The sequence below is a fragment of the Photinus pyralis genome, unplaced genomic scaffold (genome assembly GCF_008802855.1).
Source record: "Photinus pyralis isolate 1611_PpyrPB1 unplaced genomic scaffold, Ppyr1.3 Ppyr1.4_LG2, whole genome shotgun sequence".
NCBI lineage: Eukaryota > Metazoa > Arthropoda > Insecta > Coleoptera > Lampyridae > Photinus > Photinus pyralis.
In genome coordinates this window covers 11,379,079-11,401,685 of record NW_022170403.1, presented here as the reverse complement: position 1 = coordinate 11,401,685, position 22,607 = coordinate 11,379,079, and the positions used below count along the sequence as shown (strand labels likewise).

The following is a 22,607-nucleotide window of genomic DNA, read 5'->3' as shown; positions in this document are numbered from 1 at the left end:
TTACAATAGAAACCATTACTCATGTTAGGTGTCTAAGGATACGTAAAAAATGAAGCCGGCAATGTACATATTTATTACAAAAACACATAGCTGCATTGACAGGTTCAAATAGGAAGACATAACATGAAATCAAATGTAAAAACCATTTAGGTACAAAAGACCTCTATCGTGTCAATATCTCAAAATGAAGTAGGTAGGTAATGCAACGTTTATCGCCAATACATTGCATTGCAAATTTAAAGATTAGAAAATACAATTAATTGCCAAAATGTGATATAGGTAACAATATGGGCAGGATTGCCTAATCAGATTCTTCACAGCTGATTAATATAATGATCATGATTTGACAATTAGCATTAGAAGGACAGTATAGAGATGGTATAATAGTACTTGAAAATGTTCGATGTAAAAACTACTCGCACTGTTGCCGTGATTGCAGTATGATTCTTCGCAACACGTGGTACACGAGTAAAGTTTTGTTCTCTCTCCAATGATGATACAGCCTGGATCACAAGTACCGGTACAGTTCCTTTGCAACATCCACAATTTTGGAGTTCCCGTGACCTCTCCAGTTTTTGTAATTGTTGTCATTGATATCCTCTTGACCTAAACAAAATGAGGAATTGATCAAATAAAATATTTTTTACATTTTCAACATGTAAACAATTTAAAATAACAAAATTATATACATTTTAAATTAACTGACTGAGGATTGATTCGTTATTACGCAAACAAGCAAAGAAATCGACTTTTTATGTTGTGTGTTATTCTTTGTTTTTGAAAGGTAGGTATAAGGTTAGCACAATGTCTATTTGTTCGTATTAATGTAAATATATATTTAAGAGAGTCAGTTTATATTACTTCAACTTTTGTAAGTTTATCGATGAGTATTTACTAACCATATTGAAGATGCAAGCTTTTTTGTTGATTTCGCGTATTTACGTCTACCTCTATAAATATAACAATGAAAACAAATGAAAGTGGAAAACAAACATCAAAAACTTTATTATATTTTATTATTTTACGTGGTTGTACGCTTGAAAACACCGAGAGAGCTTTGGGGAAACTACCCGACTGAAATTCAGTCCTTCCAAACTTTGTATATAAATTATACTTAGTGATTTATATCTGTGCTTCGGTATTATAGACGATAGCATACAAAATAAAATACCCACATCACATGAAAATTTCATACGGCAAAATACGCCTACGTACGTTTATTTGGATGTAAATTGTTAATTATCGGTACCAAGGAATAATTCGCGATTGCGACTTTTCCACATTTATTTTACATTTACGAGTATATAAGAAGAAAGGGTCCAAAGCACGGGATAAAATAGGTAAGAGGTCCTCCAATTTTGTGGTCGGTTAACTTAAGAAAAAAACTACTAAAGTAGGCTCAATCTATCACCAGTTTTCTTACCAAGATCACAATCGCGTGCATTTATTTTTAAACGCAGCCAAACCGAAATAAATACGAAAAAATGTGCAAAAGATATAAATTGAAGAGGTCTAAAAAATGAAGTTATTTGATAAACTTATGAGAGACAGTTCCATGGAAAGTATCATTCTTTGTATTTGTCATAATTGATGACAATGCAAATCAATTACGGTAAACAAGTAATTTGTTGTCAGAGTGATATTCAAGCTGACCAACACACGCTTGCGAGACGATGTATCAAATGAAAATTCAATATTTGAAAAGGAGGAATGAATTAATAACCAATTAATTAAGGCGAGGTTTTACAATTCAAATTGTTGCAATTCCGCGCGCCAGAAGAAATAATTTGTGTGAGAAACAGCAAGTTCATCCGATGCAGTAGTCCCGCCTTGATTCACGACGGCGACGTCGACGCCCGATTACGAATCGGTTGGATGCTCGCGTTGTTCGAATTTTGCGATAAACAATGCATAGGAATAAACGCTATAATAAACATGGAAAATTACGACTATTAGCTATAATAAAAAAATCTAAGGCATATTTAGCTTTGAGTAGATGGCGGTAAGTAAAAACATAAACGTATTCCGTTGACAGGATGGGTCATCTCTAATTTAAATAATAAATAAGTATATATTTTAGCGATGCCAGGGATTGTCAATCTATAGTCGAATCGGTTGATGATGACAATAATTACGCTAATCCAGATTTGATTCAGTCAATGGCTTTTGAACATAATTTTGATGTAAACTGTGATTCTGTAGCTCATCCTTAGTCTCACAGTCCCGCACCACCACCAATTTGGAATTCAGATCAAGAAAGGTATAGTAACGCACGCATGGATTTAATTGTTGATTATTAACGATCCTCAGAGCCTTTATAGTTTTATATTGTCGTCCGTCCGTCCGTGTGCGCTATAACTCTTTTTAAAGGTAGCCAGGAATTTGTTGCATTTTTGGCAACCACATGTACTATGCGATCAAAAATGAGTTGCTGTCGAGTTAAGTTGCCTTTGAAATTTTTGTTTTACATGGAAAATCGTATTTAACTTGAACTTCCAAAGGCGACTCGACAGCAACTCATTTTTGATCGCCCGTTACTTTGATGAAAACATGTCAAAATCATTATTCATGTACCTAGATCGTTAGAAAAAAGACTAATGGCCATTTGCAACGACAAATTTAAGTGCAGCTTAGCTTACGCGTAGCTTAGCATCCATGACAACGATTATTGAGACAATGGTTGCCATGGATTTTAAGCTACGCTTAAATTTGTCGGTGCAAACGGTCATAAGAACATTATCTCAACGCTCAAAAAATGGATGCATTGTGATCAAAACATTTCAAATTTCATTTATCATTCATGTATCAAAATCGTTGGGAAATAGAACAAGAGCATTATTTCGATGTCCAAGACATGAATTTGATGCATTTTTGGCGACCACATGGATTTTGCTCAAAACATATCATAAGTTGTTATTCTTGCACCGAGATCGTTAGGAAAAAGACTAACAACATTACTTCAATGTCAAAGACATGAATTTAATGCATTTTTCGCGACCATATGTATTTTGATCAAAGCATGTCAAAATCGTTATTCATGGCACCGAAGTTTAAGAACAATTCTTCGTCAAATCAATTTCTTTTTCTTCGATTATGTACTCTAGTTCCGGAAGCTGATAAACAAATAGTATCTGATGCAGATGCAGCATTTCATTCTCTAAAAAAACATTACCCCATAGACGCTTTTTCCTGCGTCGGTTAGTTGAAACAGATTTAAATATGAAAATCGTTCGACGTCAAACAACTTAAGTGGCGTTTACATTAGGCAACTTCTGGTCCGACGACTAAGAGGATCGACTGAAAGTGGCCTACGATCGCCCGTGTGAACCCGATTTTCAACCGAGCCGGGTGACTACCGGTTGTTCAACTAGAAGTTGACTTTATAGAACAACTCGGTCGTTTCAACTCGCAGTCGACCGTCTAAACACTCGAGAACTAGTTGACAATCGATTGAAACAGATATTTCTGTTGTTTGTAAAAGAAGCAGGCAAAATGTCTAAAGTAAATTGGATTGGAAGCAAAATCATTAAATTTATAGATCTTTATGAACAGAATGAATGTCTGTGGAACAATTCTAGGACTCATATAAAAACTGTAATTTGAAGAAAACGGCGATAGAGGGAATAATACAAGAAATGAATTTGGAGGGATTAACAGTTACTGTTGGAGAGAAAAAATTAAATCCCGTAAAAGTGGAAGTGGAACTGAAGATGTATATGAACCGAAGTTATCTTGGTTCAAGAGAGTGGATGTCCTTCTACGACCTGTAACTGTTGTACGCAGCAGTTCCTCAAACATGGTAAGTAGTTTATAATTACATATTAAAATTGTCATACATAAGGCGACACAAAAAAAGATATAAAGAAAAAGTTGGATATTAGAAAACAATTTTTATTAGCTACCTTAACAACTAAAGTAACAAATTCACATTGTGTTGTGAATAGTATTAAAGTAAATTAAAATTGTTTATCTACCATTTCATCTTGCCAATAAACTGCACCCTTTCCGGAGAATATTCTGTATACAAGTCACGAATATGACGTGCTTGGTTACAGTATTTGTTGGTTGCAATACCACCGGTAAGATGCTCCATTCCGTTTGATTGATTGCGACGCCAAGATCCCTCTACAATGTGTCCATTATTCAGATCTTCAATATCTACCAAATTTAAAGGTATAAATAGGCGTCGATCAGTACATATTAACCAATTTTGCAAAGCACAAGCAGCTTTTGACGATTGAATCCACAGTCTTAACATCAACAGAAATTGGTTTTTCAAATGTTCTAAATACACTCACAAGTATTCCGAAAGCATTCTCTACTATGCGCCGCGCTCGGCTTAATCTATAGTTATATATTCGTTGTTTTCGGTTTAAGCTTTGAATATAAAATTAGGAAGAAGTCTAGCCTAATGGGAACTTGTGGATCCGTGACAATCGCAGGAGAGGTAAGGTGTACCTCTCCCACTTTTATAATAATATAATCGGTTTTAGAGCGAATATTATGCTCCGAATTGCGTTTGCACTGAAGATTTCAATACTGTAATCTTTTGTTGGTACGTATACTAGTCGCGCGCACTTTAAATGAAAACGCTGCCGATACCAATTGGGATACAAAAAATTTCATAGAACAAAAATTGTTGACAATTAAATTTACTATAAAAAAGTCCGCGACGGCATATATCTATCTTTAATCGTTTAGCCATATCAACCATTTAAAGTTGCACATCTTGATTGCGTTGGCATTCATAGTATCTTTGATTGCTTATCATATATTAAGGGTTGAAGATACATATATGCCATCGCGGACTTTTTTGTAGGAAATTAAATTCTCTACAATTTATCTTTTATAACTTTTTTTGTATCTCTTTTTGTTTTCTCAGCGTTTGTAAAAAAATGTACGCACATCTTAATTTTGAACTTTTAATAAACTTTTTAGTTAAAAAAGAATCTGGCGTAGGTACGACTCGAACCCTTGACCTACATGTTGTTATAATTTCAGGTGCTTTTGGGGGTTCCGGTTGGGATGATCGAAGCGTTGTAAAAATTGAAACTGTCGTTATTTTTTTGCCATTCTGCTCAAAGCGCAAGGGAAATATGCGAAAATGGGAAATGAAAAAAACGATGTTCTTATTTTTATTTTTATTATTAGTGCAATTCACATATTATCGAGCTCCTTGCGAGTATAATAAGGAAGGCCCTTTTGACATCTACGTGAGTTATGAAGTGAATTGCATGAAATTCAATATGGGCATAGCTTTAGCAATATAATACGCAATGGCAAAAGTTGAGCCTAATCGATTCAAAATGCATAGTGCTCTTTTGGTATCTCGGCCATATATGAACCGAATTGCAAACTTTTTTAAATTTAGAAATGTATTTAAATTACATTTGATACCTACATATGCACTTGGAATAAAAGCAAATGTAACGCCATTTTCAAAATTTGGTTTTGCGCATGCGCAGTGCCAACTTATTTATTTATGAACATAACAGGTTACCCCAATAACAATGTTCATGTATTGTTAATAAAAAAACTATTCGAAAACATAAAGAATATAAAGAATATATGTTAAGTTGGTAAAAAAAACAAAAGAAAAAAAAAGAAAAAATGCTGTGAAAAATTTTTTCCAGTCCTTGGATATTGTCACACGATCTTTCAAACTGTCTTAGGGCAAATCTAACACCAGGTTCAATTTGGTTTTGCACATACTATAGCCATACCCAAGAGCTCGTTTGCTATATTTTTTACACAGATATTTTTACCCATACTAATAATACACTATCAGAAGGGCGTGAAGCAAAGCCCTATAATTCATCAAAAGTATGGTTTGGGCTGGATGTCATTTCACTCAACAAAACCAAATGTACTCTATGTAAAAAAATCCGCTGAATCTGAAAATCATAATCCCCTGGCCGGAAACTCCCGAAATATATTGTTATACAGAAAAATGAAGAAAAAAAATGGGAAAATGTTTTTTTTCGCATTTGACTGACGTTAACTATCGCCCCGAGTGAAAAAATGAAGAGAAGTGATATTTTTTATGAACTTTTCCATTTTTTTTTCCGGTGAGGTATTCAAGTAAATTTGTTTAGAATCGAATTGTCTATGGAGACCATACATTTAGTGTGGAACGTTCATTCTTAATTGTTATTGTTTTTATGGAGAAATATAAAAAAAACGCATTTCCGAAAATTAACAATCTGTTATCACTGAGTAAAATTCATCATTCATATTTGGTCCCTTCTTTTGATAACAAAACAATACGACAAACCCGATCACCGTAGGTAGGTATTATAGTCATTGATTAAATAAACAAACAAATTGGATAAGTCTCATAACGTTCTAAATTTTTGTACAGATGGTGGAACCCCAAAGCAACCTTTTCCTAATGTTGTCTCGATGATTTCTGCAAATTGACGGACGGATTTCGACGTATTTTTTTTTAATATTAGGTACATTTTCCGAGAGGTTTCTGTTCGCCTATTATGGAGATTTCTTGTTATATTTCGGAAATTATTCCATTTGTTTTGTTAACTAGCAAAAGTCTTCGGATTTTCAAAAAAAATTTGACAGTCCGTCGATTTGCAAGAATCATCGGGACAATTGTTGGAAACGGTTTGCTTAGGGTTCCACTAGCGGAAATAATTGGGGGAGAATCTGGGAGTCACCCACCTTGAAAGACAAAGCATGGATTTTTTAATTTGTATTTTTAATTAATCAATGACTATGATATCTACGGTGATCGGGTGATCGGTTGCCGTATTGTTCCGTTATCAAGCTACGGATAATATAAAAGATAGGATGAATTTTGATTAGTAACAGATTGTTAATTTTCGGGATTACTTTTTTTATATCTTTCCATAAAAAAGCAATAACTTTTGAAAATGAATGTTCCATACCAACTGTATCTTATAGAAAATTCGATTCTAATCAAATTTATTTCTCTTCATTTTCTCTCAGAGCAATAGATAACGAGATAATTGAAGTCAAATGCAAAAAAGACGAAATTTTCCCATTCTTTCTTTCTTTTTTTACGTTTTATAACAATTATACAGGGTCCTATAACACTGCGTCGGTCTTTTCTAGTTCATACCTGGTAAAAAATAGCAAAAAATCTTTTGTGCAAATGTCAACTATAGAATGTTATGCATATACAGAAATTATTTTTGAATGTACAGAGTGTCTCATGTTTACGGTGTCAATACACAGCTGATTTTTTTAAATGGAACAGTATGTTTATTTTTAGCTAATTCGATGTCATTTTTTAACCTCTGCAGGCCAAATTATTAATTTTTTTTCGAATAATTCTCTATAAACCAACCCCACTTTGATAAATCGTAGCGACCTTGATTTTAAAGTTAAGAAATAGAAATCAATAATTTTAATTCGAATAAAAGGCAACACAAAAAAATTGTAAAATTTCTAGATTTCAAAGTGTTCTGTTGTGCGCTCTTCAATTCTTAGAAGGGATATCCTGTGCCTGAACCCCGTAGTTTTTAAGTTATTCAATATTTTTCACTACGCAGTTGCACATTAATAAATTACATGTTTATAAACAGGAGTAAACCGTGATAATAAAAAAACCAAAGAATGCCAAATAGTAAACAAGTGCCATACATTAATTGTTTGCTGCAAGTGTACTCATTATTTCCTAGTAAAATAAGATTTTTTAAAAAGACTAGTTCGAAATTCGCCTTTTTAATTAATCTTATTTTACTACGAAATAGGGAGCACATTAATTTGGAGCAGATAATTTATTTGTGACACTTGCTTACTGGAATTCTATTGGTATCTATTTCTATTATCACGGCTTACTCGATCCTGTTTATAAACATTAAACATGTAATTCATTATTGTTTTGTGAAAAATATTGAATAACCTAAGAATTAGGGGGTTTAGGCACAGGAGACTCCTTATAAAACTTAAATAGCACACAAAACCCTATCGAATAGAGAAATAAAATAGTGGTAAGAAAACATTGAATCGTACCATAAAATTTCTCACAACCTTTGAATTTAAGATTCAGTCACAAAACGAAAGGTACCCACATTTACTTTCAAACGCCGTGAAAACGAAACTTCGTACAGAAAAACTCATAAAACATAAATTGTAGAGAATTTAATTTCCTACAAAAAAGTCCGCGACAGCATATATGTATCTTTAACCATTAATATATGATAAGCGTTCAAAGATATTATTGAAACCAACCAGGACACTAGGTACAACTTTAAATGGTTGGTTAGGCTAAACGATTAAAGATAGATATATGCCGTCACGGACTTTTTTATAGTAAATTTAATTGTCTACAATTTTTGTTCTATGAAATTTTCTGTGTCTAAATTGGTATTTGCAGCGTTTTCAATTATGTACGCGCGCCTACTATCAACATAAGAGTACGGTAACAAATCAATGAGTGCAAGTGGGAGACTTCAGGCTATCTTTGTCCTACATATAAAACGCGCTGTAAGAAGGAAGAGCAGTGACTGCCTTCGGAAAGCGCGTATATAAATCCAAAGGTACTTTTCACGTTCATTTCGTGGCTCCATCTATCGCTCAAGGTACTTTTAGAGACCCACGCGAAAGTACAGGCTTAGACTTCTTCCTAATTTTATATTCAAAGGTTTAAGGGAGTTGTTCCATACTTAGGATAGGGTTTTAACAAATTATATCGTAAGGGAAAAACTTCATCACCGACGAATACAGCTTTGTCAGGCAAATTTGAAGTGTTTTCTTGAAGAGCTTTATTTAGGGTCGACTTTGCGAAAACTGATGCATCATTAGCCCTTCCATTAGCACATCGATATAAAGGCCGCTTTACATACTGCAATTCTTCATGCAAGACCATGCAATACGCAATAAAACTTGCCCAGAAGCATGCGCGTTTGAGAAACAGCTGATTCATTTTGGCAATTCACTTGCAATTGCAGGTTAGCGGTCGCGCGCGATTTTTATTGCACTTGCACGTGATATTTTGGGGGAAAGTATTGACAACGCCAGGTTCTAGAATTCCCAAACGTTGAAACTAGACTTTGTTACTATTACTACACAAATTGAAGCTGCGACTGCCTTTTTTCGATTAAAGTGTCTATTCATTTTTACTCAAAACGCATTCAGAATTATAACAACACCTGATGAATTTTGAATAGAATAAAGCTTTTAGTTCAATTTTAAATGCGAATGTTGGTAACAAACTATTGCAAAAAGAAAATTGCCGCGTGTAAAACCAAAGTGCAATAATTATTGCATGTACAGTATTTTTGCAATTAAACTTGCTGCAACTGTATTGCACAAAGAATTGCAGTATGTAAAGCGGCCAAACGAAAATAGTTTGCATCTACTGAAGCAAACAAAATAATGCTATAACATTGTTTATAGGAGTAAAATTGGGAACCGCTATGGAGGCTTTCGTATCAGAATGTTTTCCATCTAGCGCTCCTACGCAGTTGGGAAAATTCCATTTGTTATTAATAGGTAGTTATTTACATTATTAGTGAAAAGTTGCACTTTTTTTAAATAGTTGTTGCAGATTTTGATTCCTTGGTCAATTTGTATGTATTATGCATAATATCTAAAATGCGTCGTTTAGCTGCAATTGGTGATTTTTTGAAAAAGTAGATTATAACAGTGGGTCTGGCTTGGCGCTGCTTTCAACAAAACCCACCGCATAAACGGCCAGCTAAGCACAGTGTTTTTTAATATGAAAGCAAGAGAAAGTTCAAAGCAGTCAAATTCGTTCTGGGCAAGACAATCTCCGTGCGTTATGGTTATGTACACTATCAACTCACCCTGCATAAAATTGGGAAAATACAGGATGCACAATAACCACAAATGCAAATCAAATGGTTCTATATTGCTGGTTGCTTTCAAATAAATTGCAAAATAATATATAAGTGAAATTACACACTGCACAAATCATAAAACCCCCCAATTAATTCCCAAAAATTATATTCCAGTTCAAAAGTGATTGCCCCCAATTACTGTTCCTTAATGATCGTTAAGATTGATAAATGAATCACACATAAATTACAAAATGGTTACGTTACTACCGATCACAAATAGTAACGAAAATATCCCAACGCAAGTTCGGTAACAACAAGGCAAATAAAATACAACGCTTACCTTACGTAATATTCCAGATGTGAGGCAGCAAAGAGAGCTCTGTTTGCACCATTCATCTCTGCAATTAAAAGAAAACAAAAGGGGTCCAAACCACAGGGTTCGGAATATATTATGAATAAATGTCTGAAGGACCTACGAAGCTTGCGGTAAGCTCAAATCTCGGTACCTCGCTAAAAATGTCTGTGTCTCTAATGGAGTGCCACAGCCACACAAAAAGTAATATATACGATCAAGCAAAAAAAGGCATTCTCGATCATGTCGAAACAGTAGGTAGTTAAATGAGTTTTTCCCTCGTCTTCATAAAATGGCCGCTCTCTTATCTCCCTCAGATAAGGTTGTTGGTCACGACTCTATGGTTGATAATGAATCTCCAAAATCCCCTCCCCCCCCTCAATCCACAGGTGGTCTCAACAAGGAATTTCCCCCCGAACAAGGACCATAAAATAGTTTAAGCTAAAAACTTCTTACACACACACACACATGTAGAATTCGTTACCTCTAAGTAAATTTAAGAGGGATTAAATTACCAAGCGTTCCTCGATTACACCTTTTCCGGTATGTCCGTAATCTGCAATGGCCGCCATAAGAAAAGAAATTATTTAGATAAGCGTACTTACTCGAAGAAAAAAATTTCACGTTCAAGCCCGATGAACGGTAAAATGCTGCAGACCACTTGTCTCGCAATTAATACGGGTAGAATTGCCACAGTTTTTAACTAACATTGGTGGCAAGGATTACCCACGTGTTTTTCTTTTCTCACGAAGCACGGAATTAGTTGTTCGTTCGATCATGGTTCGATCACAGTCGAAATTGGAAAAGCATGTGAAATTTTTGATCGCGCCGTAAGGTACTGCCACTTGGCGGAACTAATCCAACGCACAGAAGTAGAAATATGTGTACAGGGCGTACCGAATGTAAAATACGGAATGATGCAAAGAAGAAATGAACTTGTTACAATGTGGAAATTCTACGGTTCTGAAAAACGGAAAATTATAAGTAATCGTATGAACAGATGCAGTATTTTTTTCTCTAAAAAAAACGTATTTAGACTTTTGCTCTAAAATAATTAAGGGAGCTAATAATATAATTGGCTATAAAGAAATTACTATTGAAATCCGTATGCTGCGTCGCTCTAGGCACCACCCAGTATACACCCAGAGCACGAGCTGATTACCGATTAAAAATTGTACTCGAGAGACGCCAAAATACATTTACGATCATAAAAGAAATCGGCATTGTGACAACTTGCCCCTGTGACAACTAGCCCCGGTCTCCCCTACCTACTCAACTAGCCAGGGTCATATTTGGAAACTATTCGCTCAAAAAAATTTACGCATCATAATTTCAACCAAACCTCTAACGAAGATCACCATGCACATTTTGTAATAGGTACTCTAAACTCTAAACCCTAACTTGGAAGAAATCGCCCTTACAACCGCTTCAACCATTAATAGCGAATTTAAATCGCGTTTACACTCATGTGTCCTAATTACAAATCTCAAAAGCAATTAAAAAAAATTCGAACTAAAAAATGCCATTAAAGGGCTATCGTTGCTAAAGCTGATCTTCACTCCAAAATGGAGGTACTTTTTTTGACCGGTGTGAAAGGACCGGTCAAAATTTCGTAAAATACATTGCTACGCAAATTTGTGTGCTGCTGTCAAATGTAAATAATGACAATTTTAATTACAATTTGTAGACCCCCTCTCACCCCCCTGAACCAAAAATGCGAGCCGCCGATAAAGGGGTTGACGAAGTCATCCATTTATCGATCGCCAAAGCAGCATAGGTATACCTTCACATTCACATTTTCACGACTGGTTTATGGTTAATCTTAATTAATAATAATCAGAAACTTTTCCTTTTTCACTTACGACATTTCACATGGCAGTAATAACGCTAACTGATTTTTATTACGATGGCAGTTTGATTATAGAGGTAGGTAGCTACTACAAATTCAATATAATCCATTTGTTATTGATGACAAGGAACCAGGATTGACAACAAAGTAGATAATCGTTTATTTTGTATAAAGGATCGATTTCGGGTTTCCAATCAAATTCCTTAATCCTTATCGACATTCCATATACCAAAACCATATGTTGGTATACGTATTTGATAAGTAGTAATTATACAATTGCCATTATTCAACACATTTGCAGCAAATACTGATCAATCCGTCAATAAAATTTAAAATTTAACTTTCTTTTGAAAAGGGTACATTGTGGCATTTTAAAATTGAAAACAGCGTATTAAATAATCATTCTCAGTGTTTCCGTCTACCTCTCTCTAAATAAAGTTGGACATGGAACCATAAAGGCTAATATTTTAATTCCATAATTAACAGCGTAGGTGTGCGCGGTTGGTTTGGATACGATCGATATCAAATCAAACCTAATTTATTAAAAGCAAACTAAATCCCTAGTTTTATTTTGAAGCACACTACCGAATCATAGAAATAATTTGCATACGAACGTAACTGAAATTGGTTCTGAAATTGAAAGCTCTAACGCATCACCGTCTGCAAATTGTAATTAGTGAGTGACGTAGGCAGACAGTGGTTGTAAACTTGTAACAAGCTGCTATGATAGAAATAGGTACCTACACACAATAACTTTCCGAAACTAAAATCGATTCTAATTAAATCGAAAATCAGCTTTACGATTTTCGCAATAATCTGATGTTCTAACAGGTGTTCATAACTTCCATTTTGAGATTAATGTGCCTTTTATGACGCCTAACCAGTGCCATAAGTTTAATTTGATCACATTTTAATTATGAATATTTACTGATAAAATTGAGGTGGCATATGTATACAATACTGTAAAACAGTTTCGGAAGTTTATTCTACCGAGTAGTGGCGAAATAAGTAAATGGAATGTTAAAAGCATTAATTTATGAACGTTCATTCTAAATATATCTGCTTTTTGCGAATGATTTTCAGATCGTTGCAAAGAAATTCACTTGCACTTATGACCGTCGTCTGACGAGTCTCAGATTTTGCTATAAATAACAATGATAGAGTCAAAGCCAGCGTTTCGCCAATCCGCGGTCCCCTTCCGGAACTGCTTTTCCATGAGCTCCCTAAACGGCTCGAACGCACTCGTGGACCTCGTTCCTGCAAAGTTTTTCTCGAGCCACATATACTCTTCGAGTTTTGGGAACGGGTGGAAGGCTTTGTAAAAAGGATTAAACTTCTGAAGTACCCGTCAAAGAGAACAGCCACATCCGATTTAAGAAAATTGTTTGCAGTTGAAGTTATGCAGGGTGAGTTTTTTTCATTTTAAGCATTGGGATCTCGGAAAACATAAGACATACCTACAGATTAGGTTGAATGAGGAAAGAGTCTTATTTAAGATTAGCTTTTGTTTTTTGAAAACAATCCACAGTTTACTAGATATGAGCGAAAAATAGATTTAGTGATTTTTCATTTAACTGTTGTAGAATAGTTATTATTAGAAATACAGCAAAATGACACGAATAAAAGTTTTAGACATTTTAATGCTTACAATTATGAACATCCTAATTTCCTTCTACATTTTACAATTTTTGAGTTATAATACAAACTTTAATTTTTTTAAATGATAGTCATAGTTGGCTTTGACATTTTTAAAAAGGACAAGTTTTTCTCTTTGCAACGATATAAGGCTTGCTAAATGTACTTTAATCAATAAACGCGCTGCAGGAATTTTCGTATTAATTGAGAGGTAAATAAACAGGGTATGCCATGGAAAACAATATCTAGTGAGATAGGTAGTAGTGTAACTGTGGCATATTTTTTCGAAAATTCACTATGAACGTTAAATTAATAAACTAAACAAATATATAAAACGAGCTCCTGGGTATGGCTGTAGCATGTGCAAAACCAAATTTTAAACCTGATGTTAGTTTTGCTTTTATTTAAAGTGTATATGTATGAAATTTCATTTAATTGCTTCCATAGATAAGAAATTTGGCACTGCACATCCTACACAAAACCAAATTTGGAAAATGGCGCTACATTTGCTTTTATTACAAGTGGTTATATATCAAATTTCATTTCAATCCCTCCATAAATAAGAAAGTTGGCACTGCGCATGCGCAAAACGAAATTTTGAAACTGGCGTTAACTTTGGTTTTATTCCAAGTGGCCATGTATCAAATTTCATTTAAATCTTCATAAATAAAAAAGTTTGTAATTCGGTTTATAAATGGTCGAGATGCGAAAAGGGCACTGTGAATGTTGATCGATTAGGCTCAATTTTTAGAATTGCGTTTTATCTGGCTAAAGCTACACGCATATTGAATTTCATGCAATTCGGTTCATAACTCACGGAGATATCAAAAGGGCCTTGCTTATTTTTAGGGCTACATTGCCAATTCACGAACTCCGATCTACAAATTTGATAAAGAATCCATCTACTAAATTTGATCGTAATCGGTCCATTCGTTCTCGAGATATCGTACTAACGGACGGACAGACGGACAGACACCGCAAAATTATAAACTCGCTAGGAGCTCGTTAATAATAATTATAGTCAATACACTATTAAAAATAGATGCTATGGAAAACAATAAATAAACAAAATACTGCTGTTTATTGTTGACGGCCTCAAATGAAACTTGGATTTAATATTTGGTGTGGAATTATTGGATCGCAAATTCTTGGACCTTTAATTTACGATGATAATTGGACAGGCCAACGTTATCTTTATTTTCTAACAAATGAATTTCAAGATATGTAGGATGGGTTAGATTTGGAAACTACAAGTACAAGAGCACCAACTATTTCCGAAGTCATGGATAGGTAGGAACGGGTCGGCCCTTTGGTCACCAAGATCGCCAGGTCTTTCAATTTTAGATTTTTCCTTTTCGGTGTTCTAAAAGGGTTTAATATATCAGCGAAATTATGCGACCAGAGACTACCTGTGGTAAATGCCTTTCGCAATTTAGATGGTAGGATAATACGGAAAGCTGTAAATTCTATTGCGAAAAGATGCCGCTTGTGTGTAAATATTAATGATGGGCACTTTGAACATTTACCGAAATAAATTTATTTTTTTTACATGTAACTACTTCAAAGTAGAAATTTAAATGTAATATTTCGTAATTTTTTGTTGTTGTTCTATTTGTGGCCTTAAAGTTTTAAGTTAAACATTATGATTATGGGTAATTAAGCCTACTACACCGTACCGTAGCATGACCGTACTATGAACGTATCAGGCACGGAAAATAACAAAGACTACTATCAACAGCGTATCATACCCGTGCGTAACGGTTGGGACCGGAGTATCCGCGTATCATCCGCGGGTCCTATCGGTATGGTTCCCGTGGTCTTGGTTCTAGTAGTAGTAGATCACCTAGTGCGGGTGGAACAGACGGGTCAGGAAGAACGAGCGAATTAATACTGTTGTTATATTTATACGATTACTATTAGAAAACTGTCCGTAAAGAGAATTGCCAAATGATAGCCATCATACGCGGTTATAACCCGTATGCTCACCATTTCTGCGCCTGCGCGCACCGGTTTGACACCGTCGCGTGCCACGCACGGAGCGTATCGGCACCGGCAAAATATTCGTTGACGCAATGACGCTCCGTGCATGGCACATGACGGTGCTGGTCGGTGACAAAACGGTCTAGTGGGCATAGTCTCATACTATTCCATACAAACAATATTGTTTTACCTGGCACGTTTCTATTACGGTCATGGTATGATACGTTGTAGTGGGTAGAGACCTTTAACCTTATATCACTGTAAAAAGAAAAAAATGCACTTTTTAAAAATGCCACAGGCAATTATAGTTGCCATTTAAAAAAATGTAAGTTCGAGTTATAACTAGAAAGTTATAAAAGAAAAAGAAAAATTAATAAATCTTATGAAGTGGAAAAATCTACAGTTTTTGTTCTTTGCATATTTCTGTATTTATAATACTAACAATTTTACAACATTTAAAAGAAAAATCACTAAATCTGTTTATCGCTAATATCTATCTAGTAAACTGTGGATGTTTTCAAAAAACAAGAGCATATCTTGAATAAGCTCTTAAAACGACAACTCTTTCCTCATTTAACCGAATCTCTATGTCTTACGGTTTCCGAGATCCTAATGCCATTGACTAATACCTTTAGTCAACGCTAATGCTTAAAATGAAAAAAAAAACTCACCCTGCAGTAGAGGTATGAACCGGCGCATAAGTGTATACAGCCTACCTTCACTTCTAGGAAAAATCAAGCGTTCAGATTTAGATACAAGCGAATTCAAGATGGTCGACCATCTAATGCTGAAAGTGTCATCAGGGGAAGAGTTCGTAGAGGCGAAAGAAACAATTGGAATATAGCACAAAATTTACTAAACGCGGAAGGTCATGAAAGTGCCCACTGAATATTGAGAAATTAAACTATTCATTCACACTGTTAATAAAAAAAAAAACTTTTCTTCTCTTGTATTCTCTGTTTCTTATTTCTACCTTCACCGTTTCACCTGTGGGTCCTTAAATAACTACTTTTGAAATTATATTCGTTATGGCTGGCTGTCCGGCTGAAATAGTTTTCTGCTATAGTGTAGATGTCTATTTTCAGTTAAATTACTCGTGAGATCAATCATTTTAAACTTTGCTAATAAAATACTGATCTGTATTACCAAAATGCGCTTTCATCATGCATATGCTGATTTTTGTTTTATACAAATACATTATTTAGGTAGGTTGACGCCTCATGCTAAGTGTTGATATTTTGGAATAAGAAACTTGAGTCAAAATCACAATTTTGTATTTAATATTGTTGTGTAAACTACGTCCTGTGAACGTTTATATTCTATTCAGCACCTATAGCAATGCTGGGCCACACTGTTTGTATGTATGTGTTTAATTTCATATCACAGAACAACGGATTTCGATTCCTATTGGTCTAGACCCGTGTGAAGTTAGCAGCCAGAATATAGCAGCCGAAATCGAACGATTGACCAGTAGCGCCGTTTACCCTAAAAAACAAATTTGCGCCTGCACTCTCGCATAGCATCAATTTTCCAGCAGCTAAACTAAAGTTCATTTTAGACCTCTCTTACGACCAATATAAAGCTATTCAAAAAGTCCAACATAAAACAATAAAACTAACATTTAGAAAACAGTTTGAATTTAGCCTTAGCGTCTTTAAAAAATTGATTACTGCGAATAGCCTTATACCTGTTAGAACGTGAAACAAGAGAAACAACGAAGTTGAGGTAACCCTTATGTGCTCGAGTTTCTGTGGTCTGTCTGTCTGTCTGTGCCATCGAGATCTCGGCCCCTGGGAAACTTAGCCTTTGGGTTTTCGCTATGCTATGGTCTATGGACCACCACCCATGAGTGGGTTTTGAAACAATGTTTAAGTACTACGCTATATGAATTTTATTATATCCTATGGTATGGGAGTAGAATTCACACTGTCAGAGGGGCAGAGTGATCAATTTTTAACGATGTATACTGTTGCTAAATTCAAATGTAAATTTAAATTTAAATGTGAAATTTTTTGCGAAGTATTTTTTATTGTTTTTTGTTGTTCTTTTTAAATAGCTTTATATGGGTAGATCTAAAATGAATTTTGGTTTAGCTGCTGGAAACTTGCTGCTATTCGAGAGTGCATGCGCAAATTTGTTTTTTTATGATAAACGGCGCTACCGATCGTTCGTTCGTTTTCGGCATTTTGGCTGCTATGAAATGCCGAAAACCTGTATGTATAATGGGGGTTTACAGTATAGGTGAATACCGTACCTAGTTCTAATTTAATAAGCGTGTACCTGAAACCATAAAACATTTTTTTGGGCAGTAAAAGATTATTTAAAAATAGCGGCTGACTAGCAAAAAAATAATGAACATGTGCGGTTTTAAGGGTTTATTCAAAACGATATGATTGTGGCGGGCTCTGTGACGTAATAAGCCCGACCAATCAGCCCCTAGAACCATTCAGATGACATAACGAATTGGCAATATAGCATATATTTTTATTCTATTTTAGATTATAATCCTTTTTATGTCTTACTAACCTATCATAGCACATTTTATATCTGTGATACGCGGGCATAAAGTACCACTTTATGCCCTAGAGCATTACGTATCACCATAGTAACTCATTTATACTTAATGACAAAACAAACAAATATTTGCAGGTCATTGAAAATTAGAAACGTCAATTATGAATTGTCAATACCTACTAAATCACAAGACTGGCCTTATTTCGTATAATTTCTGGGACTTCTTGCTCATTCACGATGAATTGAATTATTTAAAATTACGTTTGACGTTTGGATGGTTTCAATCACATTAACAAATTCGAACTACGCATACTCGATCAAACGCATAATGAATTATTTTGTAAACGAATTTTGACGAAGGAAACTATTTGTAAAACATAAAATTGTGTATGTACCACGCGCATAAACTGATGTTTATACTCTCGGGCGACTAAAAAGCTCTCGGGCCGTCGCCCTCGAGAATATAAACATCACTATTATGCCCTTAATACATAAATAACTATTATAAGCACCTAAATGAGGGTATTAATTGGACTTTATGGCACAGAACTGTCAAAAATTGCCTAGCAACGATACTACCACTCGCAAAACTTGCTGTATTCTTTTTCATATAGATCTTTGGATTTATGAGGAACCACTTTACTTTGTGCGATTTCGAATTCACGTAATATTTCGTCAGTATAAACGTTTTCCATTTCAGCTACACTCATTTCCAACAGCGAATTGTTTGAAGTAAAGGTAAAGTAAACGCAGTCTCAGTATCCATAGCAACACAAAAAACGCCAACTATCTACACCACTCATATTTGGTTAGCGACAAATTCCTGCAAGAACTACTAATCCCTTTTAACTTTTTAGAAATTAGAATAAAACGTTGTATGTACCACGGGCATAATCGATTATGGCCCTCGAGAAATTAAAAGCCCTCCTTCGTCGGGCTTTAAACATTCTCTCGTGCCATAATCTTTTGATTATGCCCTTAATACATAACTAACTAATATATATTTGTAATTTGCGTCACCTGTCACAGGCACTTGTCACTTGTCGCTCACTTTCGCGTTAGATGCAGTTAAACAGCCCTCTTAAAACGTCAAATCCGACAAACGTCAGACCCTCGCACAAGGTTGCCGGCTCACTTCTACGTGATTGGTTGTAGGTTTGTGACGTATTTAGACCGAAGCGTTTCAAATTCGGACTAAAAGCACAGCTTTTCAATAATTTATTTTGGGTTTATTTTACTCGCAAATAAAAATTGAGGACACACGGGTCTTTTTATTTTTAATGTACTTTGTAGATCAGAAAAAAAAATGAAGGCGGGATGCCCCCATTGTAATGAGTAATGTGCTATTAAAATTATGCCGTAAGGGGTGCATTATTTAGTTAGCAACACTAACCTGACATATCCTGCTGTCATCGCTACAATTGGCATGAAAAGAAGTTGAATTGTTATGGAGATCTAGGCATTTCTCGTTATCAGTCATAGTATTGCATCTGTAGCAAACAAGTGTGGGCAACTTTTCGGTTGCGGCCTTAGTACGGTGCTCACTATCTGTTAACTCCCCTGCGTATGCTGCAATCAATACACAACAGTTACCATAGCAACGAGAATGAGTAACTTATGCCACTTTTATTTTCCAAATTATAATGAGTAGCTGTTTAGTAGGTTTAGGTTTACAGTTATTTATTAAAATAGGACATACCGTAAAGCATCTCGAAAGCGCTCATAATTAATATACACACATATACACCATATTTAACGATCATAGTGGTTAATTACGGAGGAACTCTCACAAACATTATAGAATTATTTATTTATCTATTTCTAAAATTGTCATTCCCAGTTATAGTGGTTACTTATACTAAAACGGTGCAGAATTCGCAGCGCCATTTTCACGATAGAGCGCAGGACTGTCACAGTTTACCGTTGTTCCATGGTTACGAAAATCGGGTAGCATCTATGTTTGGCCCTATTGAGTGAGTTTTTAATAGAACGCATAAAATAGCTGATGGAATGTATAACCTTCAGAGTTTAGAATATCTTCGCAAGCGCAGAAATGAGAAAATAAAAGAGGAGTAACGTAAGGAAAGACGTGTACTATCGTTTTTTTGTTTCCGTGATACTGCATGCACAGGGTTTGATCAAGCTGCGGGAAGTTCAATAACAGTTAGATATATCTGTACCTAACTGTACTCGGTATCATTATTCAAAGGTATCATTCTTTTAATCCTCTTTTGCCATATGTAGGAATCATGTTCATTGTTTCGTTTTCATTAAACTTGTGCAGTGATCAGTGAAATAGGAATTTAGCCGAGGGAGAGTTATTTCCTTTCGCCTGCAAACTAAATTGAAATATTCAATGTACATATGAAATGAGACCTTAAATTTACATTTTATATTTACAGAAACCAGAGATATATGGGTATGCTCAATATTATTGTGATTTACATCAAAGCAATATGTACCTATCTAAGTCCTCAACTAGTACCGCATACATACAAATAAAATAACAATGAAATTATGTAAATAGCATTCTAAAAATAAAAATATCTAATCTTTAATATTAACGTCAGCTTATCATATTTGTGCTCTAAAGTTGTATATTGGGCAAAATAGTCCAACTTACAAAAACACCTTGCAATGGTTATGAAAAGTATAGGTACCGTTATCAATCAAAACGGATAAGATCCTATATATAAGATAACTTGTGATGAACAAACGCACAACGTCTGTGATTATCGCAAGTTGTGAGCGTCGATGCAATTCGATCGTAGGTATATTTTGCCGTCTAAATTATACATTATAGTGTGTCCAAGAATGAACAGCATGGAGAAATCGGAAACCATAAGAGATACTATATACACAGTCGATTAATTAGAAAAAAGTTGCGTAGTAAAATGCTAATCAACTCAGTATGTACTTCTTCCCCGGTTTATATAAAAATGCGAAGTTCATGATGGCTTCTCAAAGACGAAACGTCGCGCTGAAAATCAGTGGGCACCATCTTGTAGAGCTTAAAAAGTTTATTGTTTTATTTATTTATTTATTTTATTTTATTCTTGATATCTTTACAAACAAGGCCAGAAAAAAATAAAAACGAATATAGGTCATTTAAGTTTTTTTGATGATCGGAATTTCCAGATTTAACTAAGCCCTAAAATAGGCAACTTTTTTTCCTGATTAACCGACTGTCTAAATCTCTTATGGTTTTTGATTTCTCCATGCTGTTCTTTCTTGTCTTGGATACACTCATGGTATAATAAAAAGATACACTGTTTAACTTGAAATCTCGTATTTTAATACCTACGTCCTGTTTAGGTACTTACTTATAATATATCAACACTTATTCGGTTTAATAACTTCGGAGTAAATACCGGTCATGTACTTGAACTAGGTATTGGTTCATTTTACCTCGACTAGCTCAGAGAGGTTTTAACTCTCTTATATGGAATAGTAATCAAACATGTAACAGTTAGCTAAAAACCGAATTGCCCCCTCGTATAGCTTTGATTTTATATTCTTTAATAAAAAATATATCATTTTGTTTTCGCTGATGGTTTTCTCAAAATTCACAGTAAGATATCCACATCCACCACCGAAACAAAAAATTTGTTTTGCGCATGCGCAATCCATTATTTAAAATTTGCCAAGATATTTAAATGAAATTTCGAATGTACCTAGACACCTCAAGTAAAAGTAAAGCTAATGCCGAATCAAAACATGTAGGTAGGTATTTTGCGCATGCGCAATCCGATTTTTTTAAATGAAATTTTGTGTGTTGACACCTCGAATAAAAGTAGTTCTAGTGTTCGCATACTCAAACAATGTCTTTATCCGAAAACAAGCCACGTCAGGGCGCGAGCCTCGATTCAAAAACTCGACGCTAACCAAGATGCCGCAGGTGGCATCCATTGAATCGCACAAGCAAAAAATGAAAAAGTACCTGTATTTGAATAACAGGCTGGAATTCCTTATAAACAACTATGCTTGTCAGTATTGAGCCCTTTTCGATTCATCATTGAAAATACCATTACAAACTGCCGCCTTCAAATATCAATTTCCTGCCGTGGAAAGTATTTACTTTTCACTCTTGACTTATACACTTAAATCTTTTATTGATTAATAAGATAACGTTTATTCCTTTTACAGGTCCAATGCCTAATTTTTTTGTTAGTTTCACATAGGCTATGTATTTGAAATATTTACAACGACGAATGCTCAGAAAAACGAAAAACAAGAAATATCTTCTTGCTTATTGTTTCCCGTGCAAATCAATATAAAATGCAGATTTCCCGATTTCTTTTACGTCTCTCGCTTTCGATGAAACCGGGAATGTATGTACTATCAGATAGCTAATGTGGAAAATGAAAGGGAAGGGAGATTTTGTTAATCGGTAGAAATCTGACTATGGAGCCAGAATGGGATTTAGTGAAAGTGCATTGAAAGGTGCGGGCAAATTTGATGTCATGATTTGATCATTGTAATTACTCTCTTGATA

At 34.8% G+C, this 22,607-nt stretch overlaps 1 protein-coding gene across 1 annotated transcript; it reads right to left on the bottom strand.

Annotated features, from left to right (window-relative positions):
- Positions 1 to 62: 62 nt before the first annotated feature.
- Positions 63 to 20,032, bottom strand: LOC116163206. The gene is made up of 3 exons (XM_031477063.1): positions 19,812 to 20,032; positions 19,506 to 19,681; positions 63 to 606 (listed from the first exon to the last, which is right to left on the bottom strand). Exons 1-3 carry the CDS (start codon positions 19,873 to 19,875, stop codon positions 337 to 339), a joined length of 510 nt encoding a protein of 169 aa, XP_031332923.1. The 5' UTR covers positions 19,876 to 20,032; the 3' UTR covers positions 63 to 336.
- Positions 20,033 to 22,607: the final 2,575 nt, after the last annotated feature.

What these genes read in the sequence shown, in the direction of transcription:
- LOC116163206 (XM_031477063.1), bottom strand. Translation starts at nt 19,875, where the DNA reads ATGATCGTTAAATATGGTGTATATGTGTGTATATTAATTATGAGCGCT. An exon ending in CGCTTTCGAGATGCTTTACG is followed by an intron (nt 19,682 to 19,811) that starts GTATGTCCTATT and finishes TATTGATTGCAG; the next exon opens with CATACGCAGGGGAGTTAACA. An exon ending in ATGACAGCAGGATATGTCAG is followed by an intron (nt 607 to 19,505) that starts GTTAGTGTTGCT and finishes CATTTTGTTTAG; the next exon opens with GTCAAGAGGATATCAATGAC.